The 21,545-nt window shown below is 37.9% G+C and overlaps 1 protein-coding gene across 1 annotated transcript in view; it reads left to right on the plus strand.

Annotated features, from left to right (window-relative positions):
* The window catches only part of OCA2 (OCA2 melanosomal transmembrane protein), a 182,074-nt gene that overhangs the window by 75,798 nt on the left and 84,731 nt on the right, over window positions 1-21,545 (plus strand). Inside the window, exons 15-17 of the mRNA XM_085321451.1 lie at window positions 14,048-14,195; window positions 15,880-15,937; window positions 17,303-17,411. Coding sequence (XP_085177577.1) covers window positions 14,048-14,195; window positions 15,880-15,937; window positions 17,303-17,411 — 315 coding nt within the window. The remainder of the gene's footprint in view (window positions 1-14,047; window positions 14,196-15,879; window positions 15,938-17,302; window positions 17,412-21,545) is intronic.

Consider the following 21,545-nt stretch of genomic DNA (forward strand, 5'->3'; position numbering starts at 1 on the left):
AGGTCTAGCCTTCATGGGAATTTGGTTGGTGTGTAGAGAGCACATTCTCAGGCTGCTATCAAGTATTCTGCTAGTCTCTGACACCTCACCAGATCTTCCACAGGTGTCCACAGGTCAGATGTATCACACCCAGAATTCTTATTTCCCTCTTTTGACTGTAAAACGCAGTGGTAGAAGTCTTTATGGTAGGCATCTAATTTGGGCAAGATGAGAATCACTTATAGTGAGTGGCCTTGTTCTAGAGAAAATTGACTTTAGGAGCAGGGTTTTATTAGGGACAAAAAGTGCCTGTCTTCTCTTCTGTGGATTATTCCATGTCTCCTGAATCCTATCTGTAAGCAAGGTCAGAGGGAACTCTACCATTGAGAAAGTTGGTTCTTGTGCAGACACTTGCTTTTGAGGAAAGTCAGTGCCTATTCAGTAAGAGGTGAACTCAGCCTATCTATCTGTTCACAACCTGAGGGGACAAAGTCCTTCTCCACATTAAGAATCACAAGAGTTTTTGAGGCATTCTAGAATTTTCTATGAAAATTAAGAAGAATTTTCCTTCTATATACATGCTTGGTAGAAGATAGGCATTTGCATTGTTGTGCCTCTGTAAAACAGATAAGGCTTTCTGCACCCTTAGGCATTTGATCCTAAGGGCAAGAGAAATAAAGCAGTGAATTCAGCCCCCAAAATGCTAAGATATTTCCCTGTGACAGTTGAAAATAAGATTTTCAGAAAGGCCAAGAAGAATCTTCTTCCCTAATTTTCTTCTAGCAAGAAAGCTTCCTGACCAGGCAAGTAAATCCATTGACTAGGCACTTGTGGCTGAAAGAGAGAAAAAGCTTTATTTTTCAGTAGACAAAAAGATAGGACACTKCTGGCTCACCTCCATAGACTACATCCATATCCATTCAAATAGATGGTTATCTTGGGTGCCAAAAGTGTCTTTAGAGAAAGTGGGTTACTCACTGAAAGTTGCAAAGGATAACATGCAGAAAGGGATGCTCTCCTAGAAAAGGATATGCCTCAAATTCATCATCTTGAAGTAATTAATGATGAGTTTTGCCTTGTGGGAAGGCATCCATACTTGAAATAAATATCCATGAAAAAAACATGGGCTAGTTAGCGATCTTCCTATTTGTCTGATCAGTTATTATCAAAAGAGATGCAAAAATGGTATGAGATAAATATTATCCACTCCTGAGTTGTCCCAAATAGACTACTGAAATGCACAACCTGAATAGGTAGGCACTTGGCTCATGTTTCAATTGCTCCTTCTCTTCTATATCAAAATACTAAATATGGAACAAGTTCCTACCTGTTCTATGCAGAGCTCAAGAATGAAAATCCTTTGTGGAAGAGATTGTGACTGGGAAAAAAATATCTTTTTGCTAGCAATGAAAGGAACCTTTGCAAGCTCCCAGATAAAAATGTATTGTAATTATGCATCATTATTAAAAATGATTAATTTTTTTGTCTGGAAGTATATTATTAAAATCTTTGGTATTCAGCAATTTTTTGCAACTTTCCAACTTTCTATTTGAAAAGAATTAATTTGCTTTTATTCATCACTTATTTTCTAATAAAAGCCATAGTTTCATGGAAATTTTCATGAATAACTGAAGTTTTTATATACTTAAATTATCTTTGAAAGTGCCAGCTTGCAAGGTGTCCTCAGACAAGTAATATCTACACAGTCAGAAAGCTCATTCTGCCAAGTCTGAACAATTTTGCTGCTAACATAATAGCATTATTTTGTGAATATACTTCTTAAAAAAAAACTATTATTTTTTCTTTAGTCTATAGCTTTTAAAGCATGTTTTTGATTTTTAAGAAATCAAATATGCATAATCACTTTTGGATTAACTCAAATAGTACAATTTATTCATTGACATAATATTTTTGCTAGTGAAACATCATACACTTTTAAGAAGCTAGCAYATTTGCCTCAATTCATCTCCTGGTAATCAGTGGTACTTGCCACACTGTATRTTTAGATACAGCAGTCTTATAATCAGTAGACCATGTGTTCTTTTCCATAATCAGCAGCTCCTCCATAGCTAAGAAGCTAATCAGCTGAGAAGCCGTTCAATTAAATCAAAAGCTAAAGCACTACTTTTTCTATTGCAATTTTCTGTGAAATAGGAAGAGAAAGTGATAAACACAGATTCCATTAGAAGGTAGCTGTAGCAATTTGGGTTTACAAAAGAAGCAGAATGCGCTGCAAGGTACTCACAGGATCCTTCCATCTCTAATTGCCCTGATTCTGTGATAACTTGCAACSTGTTGTTTGAGGCAGCTGTTTCAATCAACTAAATATCTGCTTTCCCCCAGCCTGCCCCCTGATTAGCAATTAAATAAGTCTTTTTAGGTCATGTAGAGTTAACTGGTCTGCTGGATTTTCATGATCTTTTTTGTTGTTTTGGGCTACATGGACTTCTAAGAACAGATAATAGCTAATTTTAGGAAAAGGTAATACCATTATTCTGATGATATGGTAGAAGATTTTCAATACTATGTATTACCAATGTCTTTAATGTGTTGATATTTGGATTGAGCTTTAACAGCTGTCCAGTAAAAAACACCTTCTATCTGGTAGTAATACTTACTTTCAGTAGGCATAATATAAAGGAGAAAAGAATCTGAAAAACTCAGCCATGAAAGATATACTCAAATGCCTTTTAAGAAAGAAAGGAGATTTTTAAGGGCTTTCTGATGTGCAACTTTCAGCTGATAAATCRTTCAGTGTGGGACTGCAGACTACAACTGCCTGCAGAGGGGGTCTCTGAGCTTTACTCTGCTGTTGAAGTGAGGGGCCCATTCAATCATTTCAAGAATTATGACCAGAAAGGAGTTCAAAGTCCCTTTTAAAAATGGCTTTTCCAGAAGAAAGCACAAGTATTTATGTCTCTAGTGAAAYGAAGTACAATATAGAGAATCAAGAAGAACCACACAAACTTTTGTGTAGTTTAACTCTTTCTTTGCAAGTGTTCATTCATTTCAATTAGCCCATTTGCCTCCATGTTTGTGTCTGGAGAAGCTGTTAAAGACTGCTGCAGCTGAGTAGTCCTCTTTGCCTAACATAGCTTCCATGAATGTTGCCCCGATATCCTCAAATGTCTCCGTTGGTTCCAGTTCTTTCCCTGTGGTTGACTTCTTTTATGTGCAGAACTCCCTTTTTTTGACCCTGAACATGCTTATGGGAAGGGATAAACCTCCCTGGCTGGAAAGAGCCGATTTGGAACTATTTGCTAAGGAACAGTCCCTCCCTTTGTATATTTATAACGTATAATTTATAAAAATGGASAAACAATGTTCAATTCAATATAGTAATGAGAATACAGTTATGAAGAAACATAATTTTTATATCTTAGGGTCTTTTKGGATAAATAAGCACCTGGGATCTGACTTCTTTTATTTATCTTTATTTAATACTTGAAAAGAAACAGTGGAATTTAACTAAAGGGATAGTAGGATTTAGGGTAGTAAGCTGGGAAGGTTAAAAAGATATATATACTCTTTCCCAAAAGAAAGAGTAAAAAAGAAATAATAACATATGAGTGGAAGGGGAATTAAAGTTGCTATTCCCCACCCCCTGAAACATTTCCTTACTTGAAACCAAAGSTTTTACTTCCCTTAAGGACTAACAATATATTACTTTACTTCTGGAAAACATAATAGTACACCATTATGTCTCAAGTATCAAGCTCTAAAGGTGTTGACCGTGGTGTTTAGAAAGGTCCTTATCACCAGGACAGCAGATGACATGTGGTAGAGTGACAAGWGTTATTATTGCCAGTTTTGCCAAAGATAAAGAGCTTTCTCTTAGTGAAGGGATTTGGTACCAGCTCTCTGGTTCTCCTGTATTGCTTGTTCCAATTTGTGATAGTTTGGCCCACTGAAAGAGAAACCTGGTGTTAAAGCAGAAGTGGTGATGGGTGRGGGGAACACGTTATCCCCTCTGGTGTAGCTTACTGTCTCTAGCAGCTGGTAAAACACTGCTGTGGTAGTATGATAGTAGATATGTAAATCCTGTAACAGAAGGAATTGTCTATTTAATCATAGTAATGTGTAAAGTACTTAATATGTAAAAAGCATAGTGCAGTTTCCCTCAACACAGAAAATGTGTTTGCCAGATGAGTTTGCTAATCTGTTTCCTTCTTCCATATGGATCTCTGCAACTGCTGCTCCATGAGAAGAAATGCAATAGGAGGCAGGGCAAAATAGGGCACAAAACCAGCCGTGAAAAGGTATAAAATGTAGAAAAGGAAAGGAGTAGGGAAAAGGTATAAAATGTAGAAAAGGAAAGGAGTAGGGAAGGGATAATTAAGGGTTGTCAAACGTGGGCAACCGATAACATTGTGCTGGCTGCAAGCCCAAGAAGTCCCAGAGTCATTCCTGGACATAAAAGAAGGGTCATTTGAAGCAGCTGCTTTAATCAACTAAATATTTGCCTTCCCCCAGCTGCTTGGCATCAGACCCCATTTTTTTGTGAAGCTATCCAAGGGATGACACAGCTAGGTTTAAGACTGAGAGAGAAGACAAGCTAGAACTGAAAAACTCATTTAACGCTTAATGTGTGGTGAATTTGAAATCTCTGTGCGGTACAGAACCTCTCAGCAGTGCAGTGACTATGAAAAGGCCGTTGCAGTACTTGGTACTAYGTGTGATTTACAGACTACAGGTATTGTCAGCTGTAATTGGAGGTAAACACCAAGAATAGCTCAATGCTGTCATTGTCATTTTGATCACGTGAAGTCTTGCGTGTTGCAGCTCAGAGACACCTTCCTTAAAGAATGAATGTCCCCCAGGGCATATGGGCTTGGTTTAAAGCCCCTACAGGTGTTTTCTCCTGGCATGGGATGACTTGCCTGCTGCTGGAGGAAGTAGTGAAGTTTTGCTTTCTCTCTGCACCACAGTCTCACGGCCTGCAAGATGAGGCCGTGTTCCCATACAGACATAGATTGGTTCCTTGGCCACTCAAGCCCATCAAGCTATAATTCCTTCTGGATAGTTCAAATAGATTCATGATTTCTTTCTAGCCTTGAGACATAGTTTGTCAGTCATGGAGAYGCCTAAAAATGCTGATAAAGGAGTGCTTTATAAAGTAATTTAGTCAYGTGGGTTGTGTCCCTGCTGCTAAATAAACAGATTTTTAAATTTTGTATTTTGCTTCATTCTGGAGTGCTTGTACTACCTCCCAGTTTGTGGAAGACTGTAAAAGGTTTGGCTCCCTGAATAGCACACCATCCTCCAACACTATCTTGGTATCCTCTGCATCGTCAAGCACTGCAGGTGATGGTGTGAGGGCATGTAGATGGTGTGAGGGCATGTAGCAGTGTGACGTACAAACTTGATTTAATGCTTGGGAAAAACTACTGTGATTGCATGTGAGCCAACCCTCACACTCTTTTTGAATTGAAAAAAGCCAACATAAACTAATAATAATATCTAGGGCCACAAGGACACTGCAGGAATGCAGAGCAGATCCAGGGTTATGTGTCATGTACTATCAAGACAGGTATATCTGCCCCTTGGCCTCAGGCCTGAGAACAAACCCTAGCTGTGTTGTTTTTGGAAGTATATTGGTAACCATAGGAACCATTTTTTGCTAATCTCAGCAAGAGGTCAGTCCTACTACCCTAGCTGGATTAAATATATTAGTAAATCTCAGTCTCAAAATGCTTCTATATGTTTGTAGGTACTTTATTAGCTGCCAGTAAAGCAATACTAGTATTTTATTATAACAGTTTTAAAATAGTTGGCTGTCTTTACTTGAAAGTTGGCTCAGCTATGGAATCCAACTGGTAGATTATGCAGAGAATAATATCTAAAGAAAGGAATATTTCAAATTGCTTTCAAGATTTCACTTACAAGTTAGATCTGGTTGACGGTTTTTCAATATACTTTGCACTCTACTCTCCCCAGGCAAGATACTAACTTTATCATAGCTTCTTGTGAAAATATTTTTCTGTTGGTTATAATAAAACTTACATTAGGAAATGTTTCCCATCCCTAGAATGAGATTTCTGCTCAAAACCACATCACGTTAAGAGATCAGTCTTTCTATGTACACATCTGGAGGTCACTGGGCTCCTCTGAGATTCAGAATAACAAGGAGCCATTTAACATAAGGGATCCAGTTGCTGCTTGCACACTCCAGTCTTTGCCCTATTTGATGTTACAGGTGGCATTCATCTTCTGAGCTCTTTCCCTTTCTCATCCCAGTGCACAGGAAGCATTTTTAAATCTTGAACAATGTGGGATAGGAAATCCTTCTTGTTTTCTTCTCTGTAGTAACAACATGCTAACAATGAGTAGTTAATATTTTAACAGTCCTATTGTGGTGTACAGCATGCTAAGCTAAAGGATGTAGCTTTCTTGCAAATTATCTTGGGGTCTAAGTTGATATCTTTCTCCTACGTATTGTATCTTTTATTTTAAACAACTCTAACACTTTCAGTTTYAAAGGAACCAGATAGTGCTGTAATTTCTATGGACTATGTGTATRTTCCTTTTTGCACAGTGCTTTAAGATACACCAGCGTCATGATTTTACATTTGAAAATGTCAGAAAAATATTTGCCTGTTATTCTTTGTACCTTCAACATCTCTTCTTCTAATACTCATATCTTTATAAAGTGTAATAGTTTGCATTATATAGATTCAAGATTATTCATTCTGTTTGAAATCCTTGTATATGTTCTCTGTACTGTGTTAGGGTTGATAAATTATCCCTTGGAAAGAGGAAAATGTTGATCTGTCCTTTCTTGTTTTCAGATGATAAAGATAGTATTCTGATATTGCAGAATAAAGGAAATATGACAGTCACATATTATTATGCTTAGTGCATTGATAATGTAGTCGTCACAAGAAGGAGGCAGTAAAATTATTTTAGTTGCTTTGTGCAGACAGAAAGTATAATACACTGGCATTTTGAATCAATATAGCTGTACTTTACCATTTTATTATATACATTTTTCAGAGATGGAMTCAGTACAGGAAAATCACAGATGAGAGGTAAAAACTTAGCAAATGATAGCTTCTGTTTATTTTACAGCTCTTGCACTCCTCAATTTTTGTATGCACACCAAACTGTGGAATGATTGTACAGAAATAAACTGGCCAACAGTACCTGGACTTGTTCATTAACAGTGCTTTGGTAATGCCTTGGCAAAAATTTCACTTTGCTCTGATGGATCTGAAGCTCATAAGATCTTCCTGCTATACAGAGTTTAAGGCAGCAATTTAGGTTAATAYAAAACATGCTCTGTATCTGGTTGCTACAAGAAGCTTTCATTGTCATAATTTTTCAAAAAGCCCTGTAACCTTGGCAGAATTTGTACTTATTCCAGCCGTTTTTTAAATAAAAATGAGCTGAACTCATTAGTTACCATTTTCACATTTAAACTGACTGCTAAAACATATGGGGCATCTGAAATATGCTTCAGTATTTTGCTCTTCATTTTGCCTTATTAAATGCGTTAGATGAGGCATTTATCTTTTGGTTTATAATAGGTGTCCTATTGGGTCTATAACTATTCGTGTTTCTTTATTTCTTAATAGGACTTTGGCAATACTATCTTTAAACCATTGCTTGCATCACTTTTCTTTTCTTTTCTTTTTTTTTTTTTTTTTTTTTTTTTTGTCTTTTCTGGTATTGAAATGACTTCAGTTGTTTGGTGTAAAATGTTTTACTGTTGGAATGTATTTATTCATTTTTGAGCAGATGACAGTGAGTTCTAGAGAGACTTTTTTAATGGTCAGACTGTTGCACTTTAGTGGAATATGTTGTCTAACTTGATTCTGATTGGTAAGTCTGGCCATATGAGTTGCAGCTTCTTAGTAGTGAGTAAAGTGGAATTATTTGGATGGATTTCAAACCTTTTTTTTTTTTTTTTTTTTTGGAAACAGATTACACTGGGATTTTAAGCTAAGTGAATGCTCAAATACGTGATTATTCACTTGCCCTGACACTGTGCTGTTCTCAGTGTAATAGAACAGAGTACTGTAATAACATTAGACAAGTGGTAATGAACACATATGAAGCCTAAATATATTCATATTCCCACTTTTAAAAGATGGGGAAGAACAGTAGAGGAAATTAAAGGACAAAACCACCAAGATACTAAAACACCTACCTTTTTTCAGTCATATAAGTCATTATTCTCCGTAGGCACTAACAAAAGAGAATAAGATCCTGTGCTGAAATAACCTTAGGGTTCTGATTTATCCAAGCAGAAGAACTGAACGTATATCACCTGAGGATCCATTTCTTCTTTAAGTAGAAACCATCTGAGAGAAATGCAGTCATCAGTGTGTATCTTTATCAACCACCCTGAAATTTTTTGGGACATCTAACCTTATTTATATATCTGCAGATTAGTCCATTGACTGCTATGTTATTGGCCATCACAGAGCTATTAGACTATTCCTTTCTAACATGCAGTGGTGGGCTTAAAGTATTTACTGAAATTCCTTATTCCTCTCCCCTTCATCATCTGTCAAAATTACAAGGAAAACCCAAAACACAGTGAGGAAAAATTCCAGTTAAATTTTTAAGGAGAGGGATACTTGCTGCTTTCCCACTTTCTGAGTGGAGAGCATAACTCCTGTGGCTGCAACAGGCTGCCTCARCTCACCGAGAAGAAAACCTCTAGCAGATGACTAACACCGGGTGTCCACCTGGCCTCAGCTGCTTTGCCACAGGGGCAAGGGTCTCCCGATGGTCCAGTGCCACAACCGCATGTCCCATACAAGGCATCTGGAATGGCAATCGGTGCCTCAGTGACAAATGGGGTCCCAGTTGTCTTTGAGAGCTGAATCCCATTTTTTGAGTCTAAAAGCTTAAATAAATGTGTTATATTGCTATATGCACCATTATGTAGATTTCTTGCATTCCTTTGCAAGAACAGAGCAGAATAAAGCAAGGCATGTTTTATTGCAGAATTTTGAAGACTCTGCAACAATTATGGCTCTGCTCAGCTGTATTCACATGACAAATAAGCTGGACTATGCAAAGGAGTAAAGACAAGGACATTCAGAAGTTTTGGTAAAAGCAGTTCCTCATGCTTGTTTCCCGTTGAGGAATGCAGGCTCCAGGAAAGAGGCATAAGTCGTTGAGCTGGAATATCATATGACACTAATTCTTTCTACATTTGGGCTTCACCTTTCTGACTTAGCTTCTGTGCTTTTAAAATGGAGATGACGCTTACTTACTTTCTAATAATGTTGAGAGGATTAATTACATAATATCAGGGACTTAAAATGTATTTATTAAAAACTATGGATATTATTACTGGATTAAGCTATAATTTACAGTGCTTAATTTCCCTTTCAGCTAATGTTTTGGCAGAAATATCCTTGTTCTGAAAAATTAGCTAAGAAAAATAATTGCTTTACTGGAAAAAGTTAAGCTACAATAACATGTGGAGAAAAAGAATATTCTTGGGAACATGCTTTGAATTTTGTTACTCACAGCCCACCAGCGCAAATTTGTCTTGTTTGCAAAAAAGGTAGTTAATATATTTAGAGTGCTTGCAGGTTAAAAATTGCCATCTTATGATAATTTTATCGTCTCATCAAGGCTGGTCATGCTCTTGTGAGTATCTTCAATTAACAAGACTGTCCTCTTCAGATTCTGAGATTGGGAATTATTTACATAGTTTTTGAGGATGTGCTATTTTTTATTGGCAGTTGGGTGGGAGGGAACGTATGATTACACTAAGTGAAAATCAGTCTGGCTATCAGTTGTCAGGCTGCAGAAAGACTATACATTTTGAACGAAACTAAATGTTTTCTAAAATGCAGAAAATTTTTTCTAAAATCTCACATCTGAACTCTTTAGCTGAAACTCCATTAAACCCGGTGGTTCCAGACCTTTGTGTCAGGATTTTCTGTACTTTCCATTCTTTCCATGAGATGAATGACAGCACCAGAGCAGATTAACTGTATAAGTCTTATATGTTTGCTCATACTTTATCTGACACCCAAATTATTCTTTTCTTGTTGGAAATTGACTTTCTAGTAAAGGAAAAAATGAAAAGCAATTATTATGTTTATGAAAAAAAAATGCTGGGTATATTGCTGCAGTGCCTCGTAGGCTTAATGAATGCAGCATGTTCACAGTGATTTTAGTGTTATCCTAATAGTCCAAATTCCCTAACTGAGCTACATCTCTCCTACCTCCTCTCACTCTAAATCACTGCATAGTACACTTCACCTCACTAATATCACTTCAACTACTGATCCTACAATTGMAGTTAAATGCCAGTTTAGTTACTTTAATGATAAAATGCCATAAAGAGGTGTAGTTCCCCCATGCTACACAGAGATACCATTTCAACCGCTAGCATTGGATTTAGCAATCAAAGGATGAATTGGTTAGTAGGCTCATCCAATGTAAAGCTAACCTTGCAGAAAACCTGCAGAAACTGAGTTTTGTTGGATGAGTGAGCTGAGTCAGCTCACCCTGCAGTAACATGACCACTAGATCCTGTATGAAGAGGGACAGGAACATATGGAGAAGGGGAAATGGTGTATGTGACCTTCCCCTTTGGTGGCAGCTCGCCCTTACATTGCCTTAGCTGTAATGTTAAAGTGATCAATAAGAGCCTGCAATGCATTAATGTATAACATAATGTGTAACATAATAGGTAGWAAAATATCGGAAGTTCCCAAGCTCTAAGGGTTACTACATGGATTTGCAAGCCTGAAATAGGGGTTGCAGATAAAGGTCTAAATGCCTTTGGCTGGGTTCAGTGTTTTCACTGACCTCAAGGTTCTTGGATYATACTTCCTTTTAAAAAAAGAACTACCGCTAATACATGTGTATCACCTGATGCCATGAAATGCCATTACAATAAAAACGTGCATGAAACAGAAAGAGGAGAAATTTCCTGTGGAGTTAGAAAGCCTTGTCACAAATTATTACTGCAACATGACTAGTAGTATAAAAGACATATCGACTGTTCTGATTTTCAAAGGACATTTTTCTCTGAAGTAAATTCCACAGCAGGTTGGATGTTCACATCCCCAGGATGCTTAGAAAACTAATGACTCTAAACAATCAAGCATGTACTGGCTGCACATAAAGGCAAGATCAAAGCCATGTGAAAATGCATAYATATTTTTAATATACTCCTTCGGAAAAAGGCCAAAAAGATCAGATAGACCTTGCTGAACCTGTAGATTAGCCCCACAACACTTCAGATACAGAACAGGAACGTTCAATGCGAGTCACTGCTTTCCATTCCTCAATTTTGTTTGTGGCATAGATAAAAAGGCGCTAGTATCCCTTTTTGAAGGAGTGAAGATAAAGATTCTTTTATGGGAATACCTGCTGGGGAGCTGCATCTTGGTTAGATGACAAAAGATTTAACTTTCTTCTGTCAGGAAAAACCTGGATGGAATCTCTCCTGGAAAGGAKGAAGGGTAGGATGAACAGACCTTATTAGAAAAGGTGTTGCAGCAAAGACAGGCTTCCAGAGAGCAGAAGAGCAAACGGCATTATCATACTTCACAAGTGTTTGCCACTGAAAAGAACAGTAACATACTCTRTTCTCCTGGACTGATGATGAGAGACAAGTTCAAAGCCATAGTCCGATTGACTTGAAAGTTGCATGAAAGAGAAGAATAAAAAGCTGAYGGGGTTCCCCCACTTCACCTACTTAAATTAAATACAAAAGATTCTGTCTCATTCAGGCTAAGACAGAATGCAGGATCACAGAAATTTTTCTTTCACCATGAATGGCTCGGGAAACTTTTTCGGAGAAAAAGCATTTGTCTGGATGCTTGGAGCAAAGAGAAGCAGGAGACAATGTCCAAGAAAACCACATTCTAGTTTTTCTGCATGTAGTCTTTCTGGTCTACATAGTAATAAGTAACTTCTCAGCTCGTGATTTCAGATCTCTTTCAGGGTGGACATGATGAGGTGGAAGCTGACAAATGAAATATCTTATTACCCCATTGACCAGAAACTATCTGTGGAGCAGAAGCAGAACCCAAATATGTGGTCACCAGMTTCTTTCAGAAATGGTTATTTACATTGTTTACAAATTCAGAGACCTAAGTTTTAATCTTTACATCCTATTAAAGAAAAAATCYGCCATTTCAGGATTTTAAAATGTGCTTCTTGCGCAGCTCCCATCTACCCAAATCCTCCTCCTCCCATGCCTAAAAAGGTTTGTGAAGAAATGATTGAAAAATATTTTCTGTAAGGAGGCAAAGCATAGCTCAGGCCTAAAGCTGTGTCACTTTCTCATTTATGATCTAGAAGAGAATGGCAAATCACTTCTGATATGTATTTGTGGATGCCACAAATGTTGACAGAAAGGTAAATGATGATCAGGACAGGGCACCCACACAAAGCCAAGTGGATCCTTTGATAAGCAGGATCTATCCATGTTTTAATATGGTCACATTATGCAGATGCTGCACTTCTTTATGTCTGTGGTTCAGATATGAATCCCTTTTTGGAAGAAATGATCTAAGTGAACACTGTTTAATAACCTGGGGTAATCAGTGCCTTTTAGATAGTGTGAATTTATATTTGTGGCCTTACCATGCAATCCCCAGGCAAAGATTACCATTTTGATATCTTGCAAGCTGTGTGCTCATTTAGAGAACTGATCTGTTCAAAATGTGAGTGAATCGTTCAGATCCCTTTTTTATTTATTTATTTTTTTTTGTAACAACTATGCAGGCAGGTATGACATCTCTGGACACTCCCACTTTTTTCAAGTAACTTTGAGTTTTATCAAGTCTAATGCCCTACTAGGTCAATCTTTACATGATTTACTCTGTATTATCACTGGAAATACTTAGTCAAAAAGGGAAGGAGAATTAAATGCACGATTAATACTTTTTTTGATATTAATACTTTGAACTGCTAAGGTCTTGCAGCAGTAAATGTTAATATCGCTGCCTACATCAAAATGTGCTAAAATATTTCTCAATTTAATAATATTTATATAATGTATATTTTATAAATAATGCATATAATTTTCCTATGTGGCACAAAGAATTCCACATCCATTTGTAACTTGCCATTTGAACAGGGATCTTTAAGATATAAAGCTTTGAATTCTTGACACTTTGCCTTCAATGCTGCGTAACTTGGGGGGGGAAAGAAAGGTAAGGAAATGTCCTCTTGCTTTATCAGGAAGCATTTGTGCAGAAAATTTCCACATGAAATTCTGCTTTTATTTCTTTAGGAATTTCCTGGAAAATCCAAAGCTTTTTTTGATATGCCCAATTTAAGGCCTTTCCTGTGTGTGAACATAGAGTTTTCAGTCATTCTCTGAGGCCTTGACAATACTGGAAAAAATAAAGCAAAATATTTCGAAAATCCTTTGATTTCACTTGTTAATCAGTGTGGTTAAACTTACACAGGATCATATGCCAGTTGGGCAGCATGAAGAAGATGGTAGCTGTGCTTTCAGTGCCTAAGAAACAAGTCCTCATAGGAAGCCTTCAAAATGCTATTAAACAATATTCCATAACACAATGCTAAATTTCTGTTTYGCCTCACATTATGAAAACTATTTATATGACCACAGAATGAATGGAAAGACACTCAACAGGAATTGTGGTTTATATTGTAGGTTGTAAATATGTTGAATTTCATTTATTTGGATGTTAGCCAGTCTGAATATAGTAAAGGAGCACTTGRTCTAACTGATAATTAAAAAGCACCTAGGATCAGAATAATGTACATTGGTAGTTTATTTTCTGATGAAAAGCAAATGTGCTAGGATTTTAGAACCTAAGCTTATAGAAGTCAGTAGCAGCATTCAAAGATAGTCCTTGTTCTTTGGAAATTGAATCTGAGATTAATTTGTTTAAAATTATAAAATGTTTCTATTTGTTTTCCATTCCCTTCAACTCTGCTAAATGAACGATACAAGCAGGCTCCTAAKTGGCTTGCTTATGGGAAATCTAATCTAAGTCTTAAACATTTGAACGGCTTTGAGTCCAGGACACATTATACAAATTCTTTGGTCTCTAAATTCATGTGGATGAATACTTGCTTTAAGCTAAGTAATTTTGCTTCTTCTTAGAGCTGAAACATGAGATCCACGTTTGGAGATTGACAGCACAGCGTATTAACCCCGCCAGCAGAGAAGAGACGGCAGTGAAATGCCTCTTGATGCAGAAGGTCCTGACTCTGGAGATWCTCCTGAGGAAGAAGCTCAGGACCTTCCACAGGTGAGCACGTGCCAGCTCACATCCTATGTCTCTGTCCTAGCAGGACAAACGTCAATGCTGTGGGACAAGATGGGGACAATCTACAGGGAGAGGGCAGTTTGTAGGACCATCCCCATTTCAGCAGGGGGCTCCTAGTCTTAATCTACAATTAGGAATGACARTGTGGCTTTGCTAAAATCAGTGGTGATATTTCTGTTCTGCTCAATAAGCCACGTGCTAACCTCTTGTTATTTTAAGTAGAACAGAAAGTGAAGCTCAGTGGGTTCTTCACTGGGGCATGACTTATGTTCTTAGCCAACTCTTGATCACATGGATGTTGGTGCAGGTGTGAAGAACTGACCTCAACCTTAGAAAAGCACGAAGTATTTTAGGACAAAACTGATGTCAGTATGATGCAGATTYTAACGGCTGGAAATTTCAAGTAGTTTTGGTTTTAAAAGAAATCATGGGTGTGTTGTTAGRCTTCTCCTTGAATAGTGACTTCAGTGTAGTAAAATGATATACACCGAAAAAAATCAAGTGTTTTTCAGTGAAGTGATGTACCTGGAAAATATTCCATCAGTTAATTACTGCATCTTAAAATTCTTTAATAATCAAATCTTCAGTGTTAACCTGTAGTTAACTTCTTATGTATAGACAGGCAGATTTTTATAAACTATGACTAGCAAAAATGTGAACCCTATTTTGTTTATATTCCAGCAAAAACAGCTGTTACTCTGTGGAATTTGATGYCTGAGAATAGCAGTGCTAAATATTCTGACAGTGAAATTGACTGTAAGCTAACATGAAACTGAAATAATTAATTTTCATCAATAAACTTGTTAATTAAATAGGTAGTATGAGCAATGACATGTAAATTTGGTTTCCAAGAGAGGTCTSGTTTCTGAAACTATTCCAACAGTAAGCTAATTTTTGTTTACATAGATGTTTTGCTGATGGTATGCACCTTGAACAGTCTGCATATTATATTAAAATAGTCTATATATTTTTATTAAAAGACAAAAAAATCTGTTAAAATAACCTCCTTTTCAGCAACACTATAACTTGTTATTAGTCCCTTTTCAAAGAGGGGACTTCTGAAATGTAAATAAAAATCATATATTTGATTTTAGAGTCAGGATTCCTCCAGCACAGTGTAGCAACATAAAAATCAATTAGCRTTAGCAACGGAGCTCCTGAGCTGCAAACCCCAAGGCTTTTTGCCGGAAGGCTGACTATGCTGATAATACAATGAAGTTACTCAGATCTTAAAAACTTCATTATMTAATGCTAATGTAAAATATATGTATTCTGACTTATTGGTGTGACCACATGACCCTTGTTTTATCACAAAAAGGCACACGTCAGCTTCTGAAACTATTGAGTGAACTATGTACTGCTTATAGCCAGATCCTATAGCAGGGCTCACTTGCCTCTGGAGGCTAACTCCTTCCATATCTGTGGGACTTTCCATGAACAAGGAGGGCATGTGCATTAGTGGAGCGTGTTACAAAAGCAGAGTCCTAGGTGGATTCTAGTGGGAGTGTTTCTACTGGCCTCAAAAACACCAGGGGCCCTTTTGTGGTGTGAATTACTGCACACAGGGAAAAGGGCGGTCTAGTTGTGGTGAGAGGGATATATTCYAATCCTCTTGGCAGAGCTCTAATTTCACCCTGGAAAAAAAGCAGGTCTCATTTTCTTTCAGGCAAATTTCACAAGAAGATAAAAACTGGGAAACAAATATTCAGGAACTCCAGAAAAAAGTAAGTAGATGGTAGTTCTCAGTATCAATATAAGTGGACCTCTACCTTTATAGAGGGTGCAGAGAGTGCTTTGAATCCAATACAAATTTAATAACTCCCATGAGGAGAAGAAAAGCTGGTAGGTGGCAAGCAGCTTGCTTCTCAGTGGAGTAAATATTGTGGAAATTTTAATCAGGTTTTATACTTATGTTCCTTAGAAAGGTATTGTTTAAAGCACCAATAAATGATTCAACATATTTTCTTAAAWTTTTAATTCATACCTGGAAAGTCTTGGAAGAGGTCAATAGGTTGTGTATAACCATGATACATAACTATACAATATACTACTACTAATGTACTTAATACTAACTCTAATTTACTGCACTGTCTGTAACATGTCTGTTTTAGTGTTCAAGTGTGGATAAAGCATTTGAGTAAATCCCACTCTCTCCACTGCACACACATTAGCACTGTCTGTCTTTATGCTGAAGCTGAGTCTGATGGGATGTACACTCCCTAGGGGGATTAATTTCACCTAACTTTAACTGGCGAAACATCGTCTCCTCTCACCTCTTCACTAGTGAATCCAGGCCTGTTATTTTTGAGGTGGTGTTTGGGAGCTCAAGCCCTTGACCAGGACCTAGCTGMCCAACGTGTTATACCGAAACAGAACAAGAACAGGATTTCTTATTAAGCATTAGAGCTTTTCCCTCGTGTTGCAAAAAGACAGCTTTATTAAAGAATAAAGATTACATTATATTTTTATAAAGTTGTAAATTGTGTGGAAGAGACTAGAAACAAGAGAGGAACTCATGCTGGGAGAAGGGGATTCCCTGGGTGCATGGAGAAAGTGRGATTGGAGCAGAGAAGTGGAAGGAGCCTGGGACTGAGCTGGGGAGGACACGTGTGCAGCTGGGAACAGAAATGCAGGAGCTTGGTGTGTCCATGAAAGAGGGGGAGGACAGATGAAAGATCTGACCTCTTGGCAAGGTTATAGGTTTTCAGAGCATAACTGCAACAAAGGCCMATTTTTTTCCAGGCTCATGAAACCACAGAGGACTGGGGGTGTTCCCTCTGTAGTAGGAACTGCATCTCAACCATGCTTTTCGTACTATAATAATGGGGGTAGCTGAACACAGCTGAATGTACTCAGCAGAGGTTAGYTATTTGTGTCTCTTACATTCACATAGGGCCTCCCTACATATTCRTGATTTTGTAGGTATATATGAAATACTTCAATTTAAATATTTCTGCCTTTTATTTTGAAGAGGATATATAYACAATGCAGAAACAGCAGATTGTGCTTCATACATGCTTTTGTGAACTCTATGCATAACAGATAGCTCCTTCTTTAATATAGTTATTGAATTTTTTTCCTCTCTACAGCACAGAATAACAGACAAAATTCTTCTCATCAAATGCCTGACTGTGTTGGGATGTGTTATTCTTATGTTTTTTCTGAGCTCATTTGTTCCAGGCATCCACCTGGATCTTGGTAAGTTTCATAGTTTTGCCTTATTTAAAAAGAAAAAAAAMCAGTAATGCTTTTCTGCACCTAGATCTGTTCAGAAAGCTCACTTGTGTATGTCTGTTGTATTACAATTCCACCATGTTAATCAGAACAGCAGTTTCTCAGAACAAGTTTTCGAAATGTTTGTCCCACTCATCCTAGGAGGAGAAACAGCTAGTTCTCATGACTATTTTTCTGACTTCTCATTACTAACTAGGTGGATGCACATTACAAAATAAGCACAGTTGATCTTGGCATGATTATTGTAGGTTTGAATGAGTGATCAAGGTTTGCTGTGGAGATCAGAAAATAATCACTCTACATAAGAATACTAAAGTAGTCTGGCATTTGTTAAGTATAAATAAGTCTATAACTTCCAGTCTCCATTACTTTATTGCCAGAATAAGTCATTTCCCAAAACAAAATCAAGGAGATGATACTGCATATATGTGAAATGAAACAACTGAAAGCATTATAGATGTTGGAATAGAACAAGTAGATAGATGCATACTTTATACACACAGATGTATATGCATAGGTTTTTGTATAGACATGTATGTCTATAWGAGGAAATGCTCTGTACGTCCTAGAACAAGAACCAAATTAAAGCTTACATATAGCTGGAGGGCAGTCATAAAGCTAATCTGTGCATTGGTCTATAAAAAAATAACATTTTTTTAGGCTGTTAAGCTCTTGAAAGTAAGAGAATTTCAGATTTTTGTTTTCTCGTGCAATCTTAGTTCCTTTACTGTGCCCATCCATCCCAGTGACTGAAAGAGGCAACAGTTTTGAATAATAACTCATAATAAATAACTCATAATAAATAAATCATCGATTGAATTGTAATATGCACACATGAGTAGTGCATAAGTTAAATGGCTATATATACACTTATTTTTCTCATACTACATTTCGATCCATTTTTGTTATGTGTAAAATAGTTACAGTTGTTCAATGGTGAGTAAATTAAAAATAAAACCTATGATGTCTATTGCTGACGCTTTAGGTTTGTTGACTGGCTTAGTAATCTACCGGTAGTAGTAGGCTGTTATTTTGCCTAGCAGGGATATAGGTTACTGTGTCTAAATGGCCTGATCTGGTTAGCATTTCCCTCTGCCGGGACCTGAGGTCATACCAGTGTTGCATAGTGCTGGCACAAGGGGGAGGATATGGGCTATTGTGTTTGGAGCAATGTGTAGGTACAGCTAAGCTGGTAAATTCCTGGGACTGATCAYTGGCCCTGGATGCAAAGCCATCTGGAATAATGTTGAAGGACTGTATAGAGCAGAGAGCSCCAAACTGAATGCATTCTCACCTGTGCTTTTTTGGGGGGACAATCTCTGAAATTAATTGTCTCCAGAGCTACAGCTGGTTTATTTTTATTTCAGAGGAAACAAGATGGGACACTCCAAAGAAAGGAGTTTGGGAGCAAACCAACACTTATGCAAGGGTGACTAAGACATGGCTGTGGACTTGGGCCGTGAAGTTACCTGACAGTGTAGATACACTCAGCAGCACCTCATTGGCATGCTGTAGGAGTCCTGTTTACCTGGAGCAGTATGAGATTAGAAAAGGAGATATCTCAGCCAGGCTTTCTTGCCCTTTTCTGCCAGTGCCAAGGCTGAACATACTATGTTCCAGAATATTTGCTGGGGAAATGGGAAATTTCAGTCAATAAAGAYTGTTGGCTGTTAAGAAGTTAAAATGTATATTGAGATATTAGAATCATAGAATCAGTAAGGTTGGAAGGGACCTCTGGAGATCATCTAGTCCAACCTCCCTGCTCAGCAGGGTCACCTAGARCRTGTTAGACAGGGTTKCRTCCAGGCGGGCCTTGAAGATCTCCAGAGAAGGAGACTCCACAACCTCCCTGGGCAACCTGGTCCAGTGCTCYGTCACTCTCACAGGGAAGAAATTCCCCCTCACVTYCAGGCGGAACTTCCTGTGCTTCAATTTCTGCCCATTGCMTCTTGTCCTGTCACACGGGACAACTGAAAAGAGTTTGTCCCCATCCCCTTGACACCCTCCCTTCAGGTACTTCTACACATTGATCAGATCCCCCCTCAGTCTTCTCTTCCCCAGGCTAAACAGGCCCAGCTCTCGCAGATGTTCCTCCTAAGGCAGGTGCTCCAGCCCTCTGATCATCTTTGTAGCCCTACACTGGGCTCTCTCCAGTAGCTCCATGTCTCTCTTGTCCTGGGGAGCCCAGAACTGGACACAGKACTCGAYATGAGGCCTCCCCAGGGCTGAGWAGAGGGGCAGGATCACCTCCCTCCACCTGCAGGCAACACTCTTCCTAATGCATCCCMGGAKACCATTGGCCTTCTTGGCCACAAGGGCACATTGCTGGCTCATGGTCAACCTGTCATCCATTCCCAGATCTTTCTCTGCAGAGCTGCTTTCCAGCAGGTCAGCCCCTAGTTTGTACTGGTGCATGGGGTTATTTCTCCCTCGGTGCAGGACTCTGAACTTGCCCTTGTTGARCCTCATGAGGTTCCTSTCTGMCCAGCTCTCCAGCCTGTCCAGGTCTCTCTGAATGGCAGCACAGCCCTCWGGTGTATCAGCCACTGCTCCCAGCTTGGTATCATTGGCAAACTTGCTGAKGASGCACTCTGTCCCCTCATCCAGGTTGTTGATGAATAAGTTGAACAGGATGGGACCCAGTACAGAGCCCTGGGGGAYGCCACTAGCCACAGGCCTCCAACTAGACCCCACGCCACTGATGACGACCCTCTGAGCTCTGCCTTTCAGCCAGTTCTCAATCCTCCTCACTGTCCGCTCATCTAACCCACACTTCCTGAGCTTCTCTAGGAGGATGTTATGGGAGACAGTGTCAAAATATTATAACAGCAAAAGTACTGTATTACCAATGTGTAGGAAGATGGAGGAATTAAAGACATGGGGAGGCATYTGAAGTTGTCACGGGTAAGAATATTAGGAGGGAGTTCAGAAAGAGGTCAGTTTTCATCCTTACTTTCCTGGCTCTGATAATTTGGCTCTGAACCATGTAAGATTTTATGAATTAAACTTCACATCTAAAAATGTTTTTGAAAACCCACACACAGTTAGTAAAAACTACATAGCACTTGTTGCACATACCCCTCATAAAGTATGCCTCTAAAAGGTGAAGTAGGTGGAGTCAATACTGGAAGAAACTTAATAACAGATCATTACTATTTTTGTGCCATTTTACATTAATAAAATAAAATAAAATGGCGAGGCTGGCAATGCAGTGGCCTACAATGTTAAAAGTAAATGAGGGTTGTCTGTATTCTGTATACTTTCTCCCTGTTATGTATTCATGGCAAACYTAAACAGATTAATGAAGAAAAGTTCTTAAATCATATGCGTAATTTCTATTAACATTTAATGGAACCTGCAAGCCTGTACTGAGATGTTATTGGTAACCCCTGAATTCTGCTATCTTGATGTCAGCTATCAGTTATATATCATTACTAAAGTAATGTTAATATATTTCTATGTGGATTTCAGTTCTCCAGAGGACAGAAATACATTTCTTAAAATATAGCACATCTTGTACTCTGGTGATTTGGTTAAATTTCTGCAATATGTTTTTCTCATAAAGATGAAAGTAGATTGTAGTTCARTGTTTAATTTTCTACCAGAATAATGTTTTATACAGAAGCTGAAGTGTTAGGAATCTAATAACTTTCTTTTAATTGCATTTGGTAGAGTGAATTAGAGAGATTACAGAATTCTTTATCAGTCCCCAGCCTTGATATAATTTTTTCTTTATTAACTTGGAATCATTGACATAATTTAAGGGAACTGACATTTTAATTTAAATAATAAAATTAGCATACTTAACAGTCTTTTAAAATGCAGAACACCTTCCTACTCAGTTGTACTCTTGTACCTGCTCATAAGTTTATTTAGTCTAATTCTAAGGAATGTCTATGTTAACACAAGGTTAATATTTAGACTTTAAACAAACAGATACGGAAAACTTAAAGTTAAGATTTCCACAGTGTCTCTGTACTGTCCCTGTGGGTTTATGTTTTGTTGATAAAGCATTGATAAAGCATCTGAAAAAAGAAAACAAAAGATGAACATAAAGTCCTTTAAAGACTTTTAAAGTAAAATAAAACAAAGTTTATT

Source organism: Rhea americana, unplaced genomic scaffold (genome assembly GCF_003343005.1).
Source record: "Rhea americana isolate MKP2758 unplaced genomic scaffold, rheAme1 scaffold_7, whole genome shotgun sequence".
In the NCBI taxonomy this organism is placed as follows: domain Eukaryota; kingdom Metazoa; phylum Chordata; class Aves; order Rheiformes; family Rheidae; genus Rhea; species Rhea americana.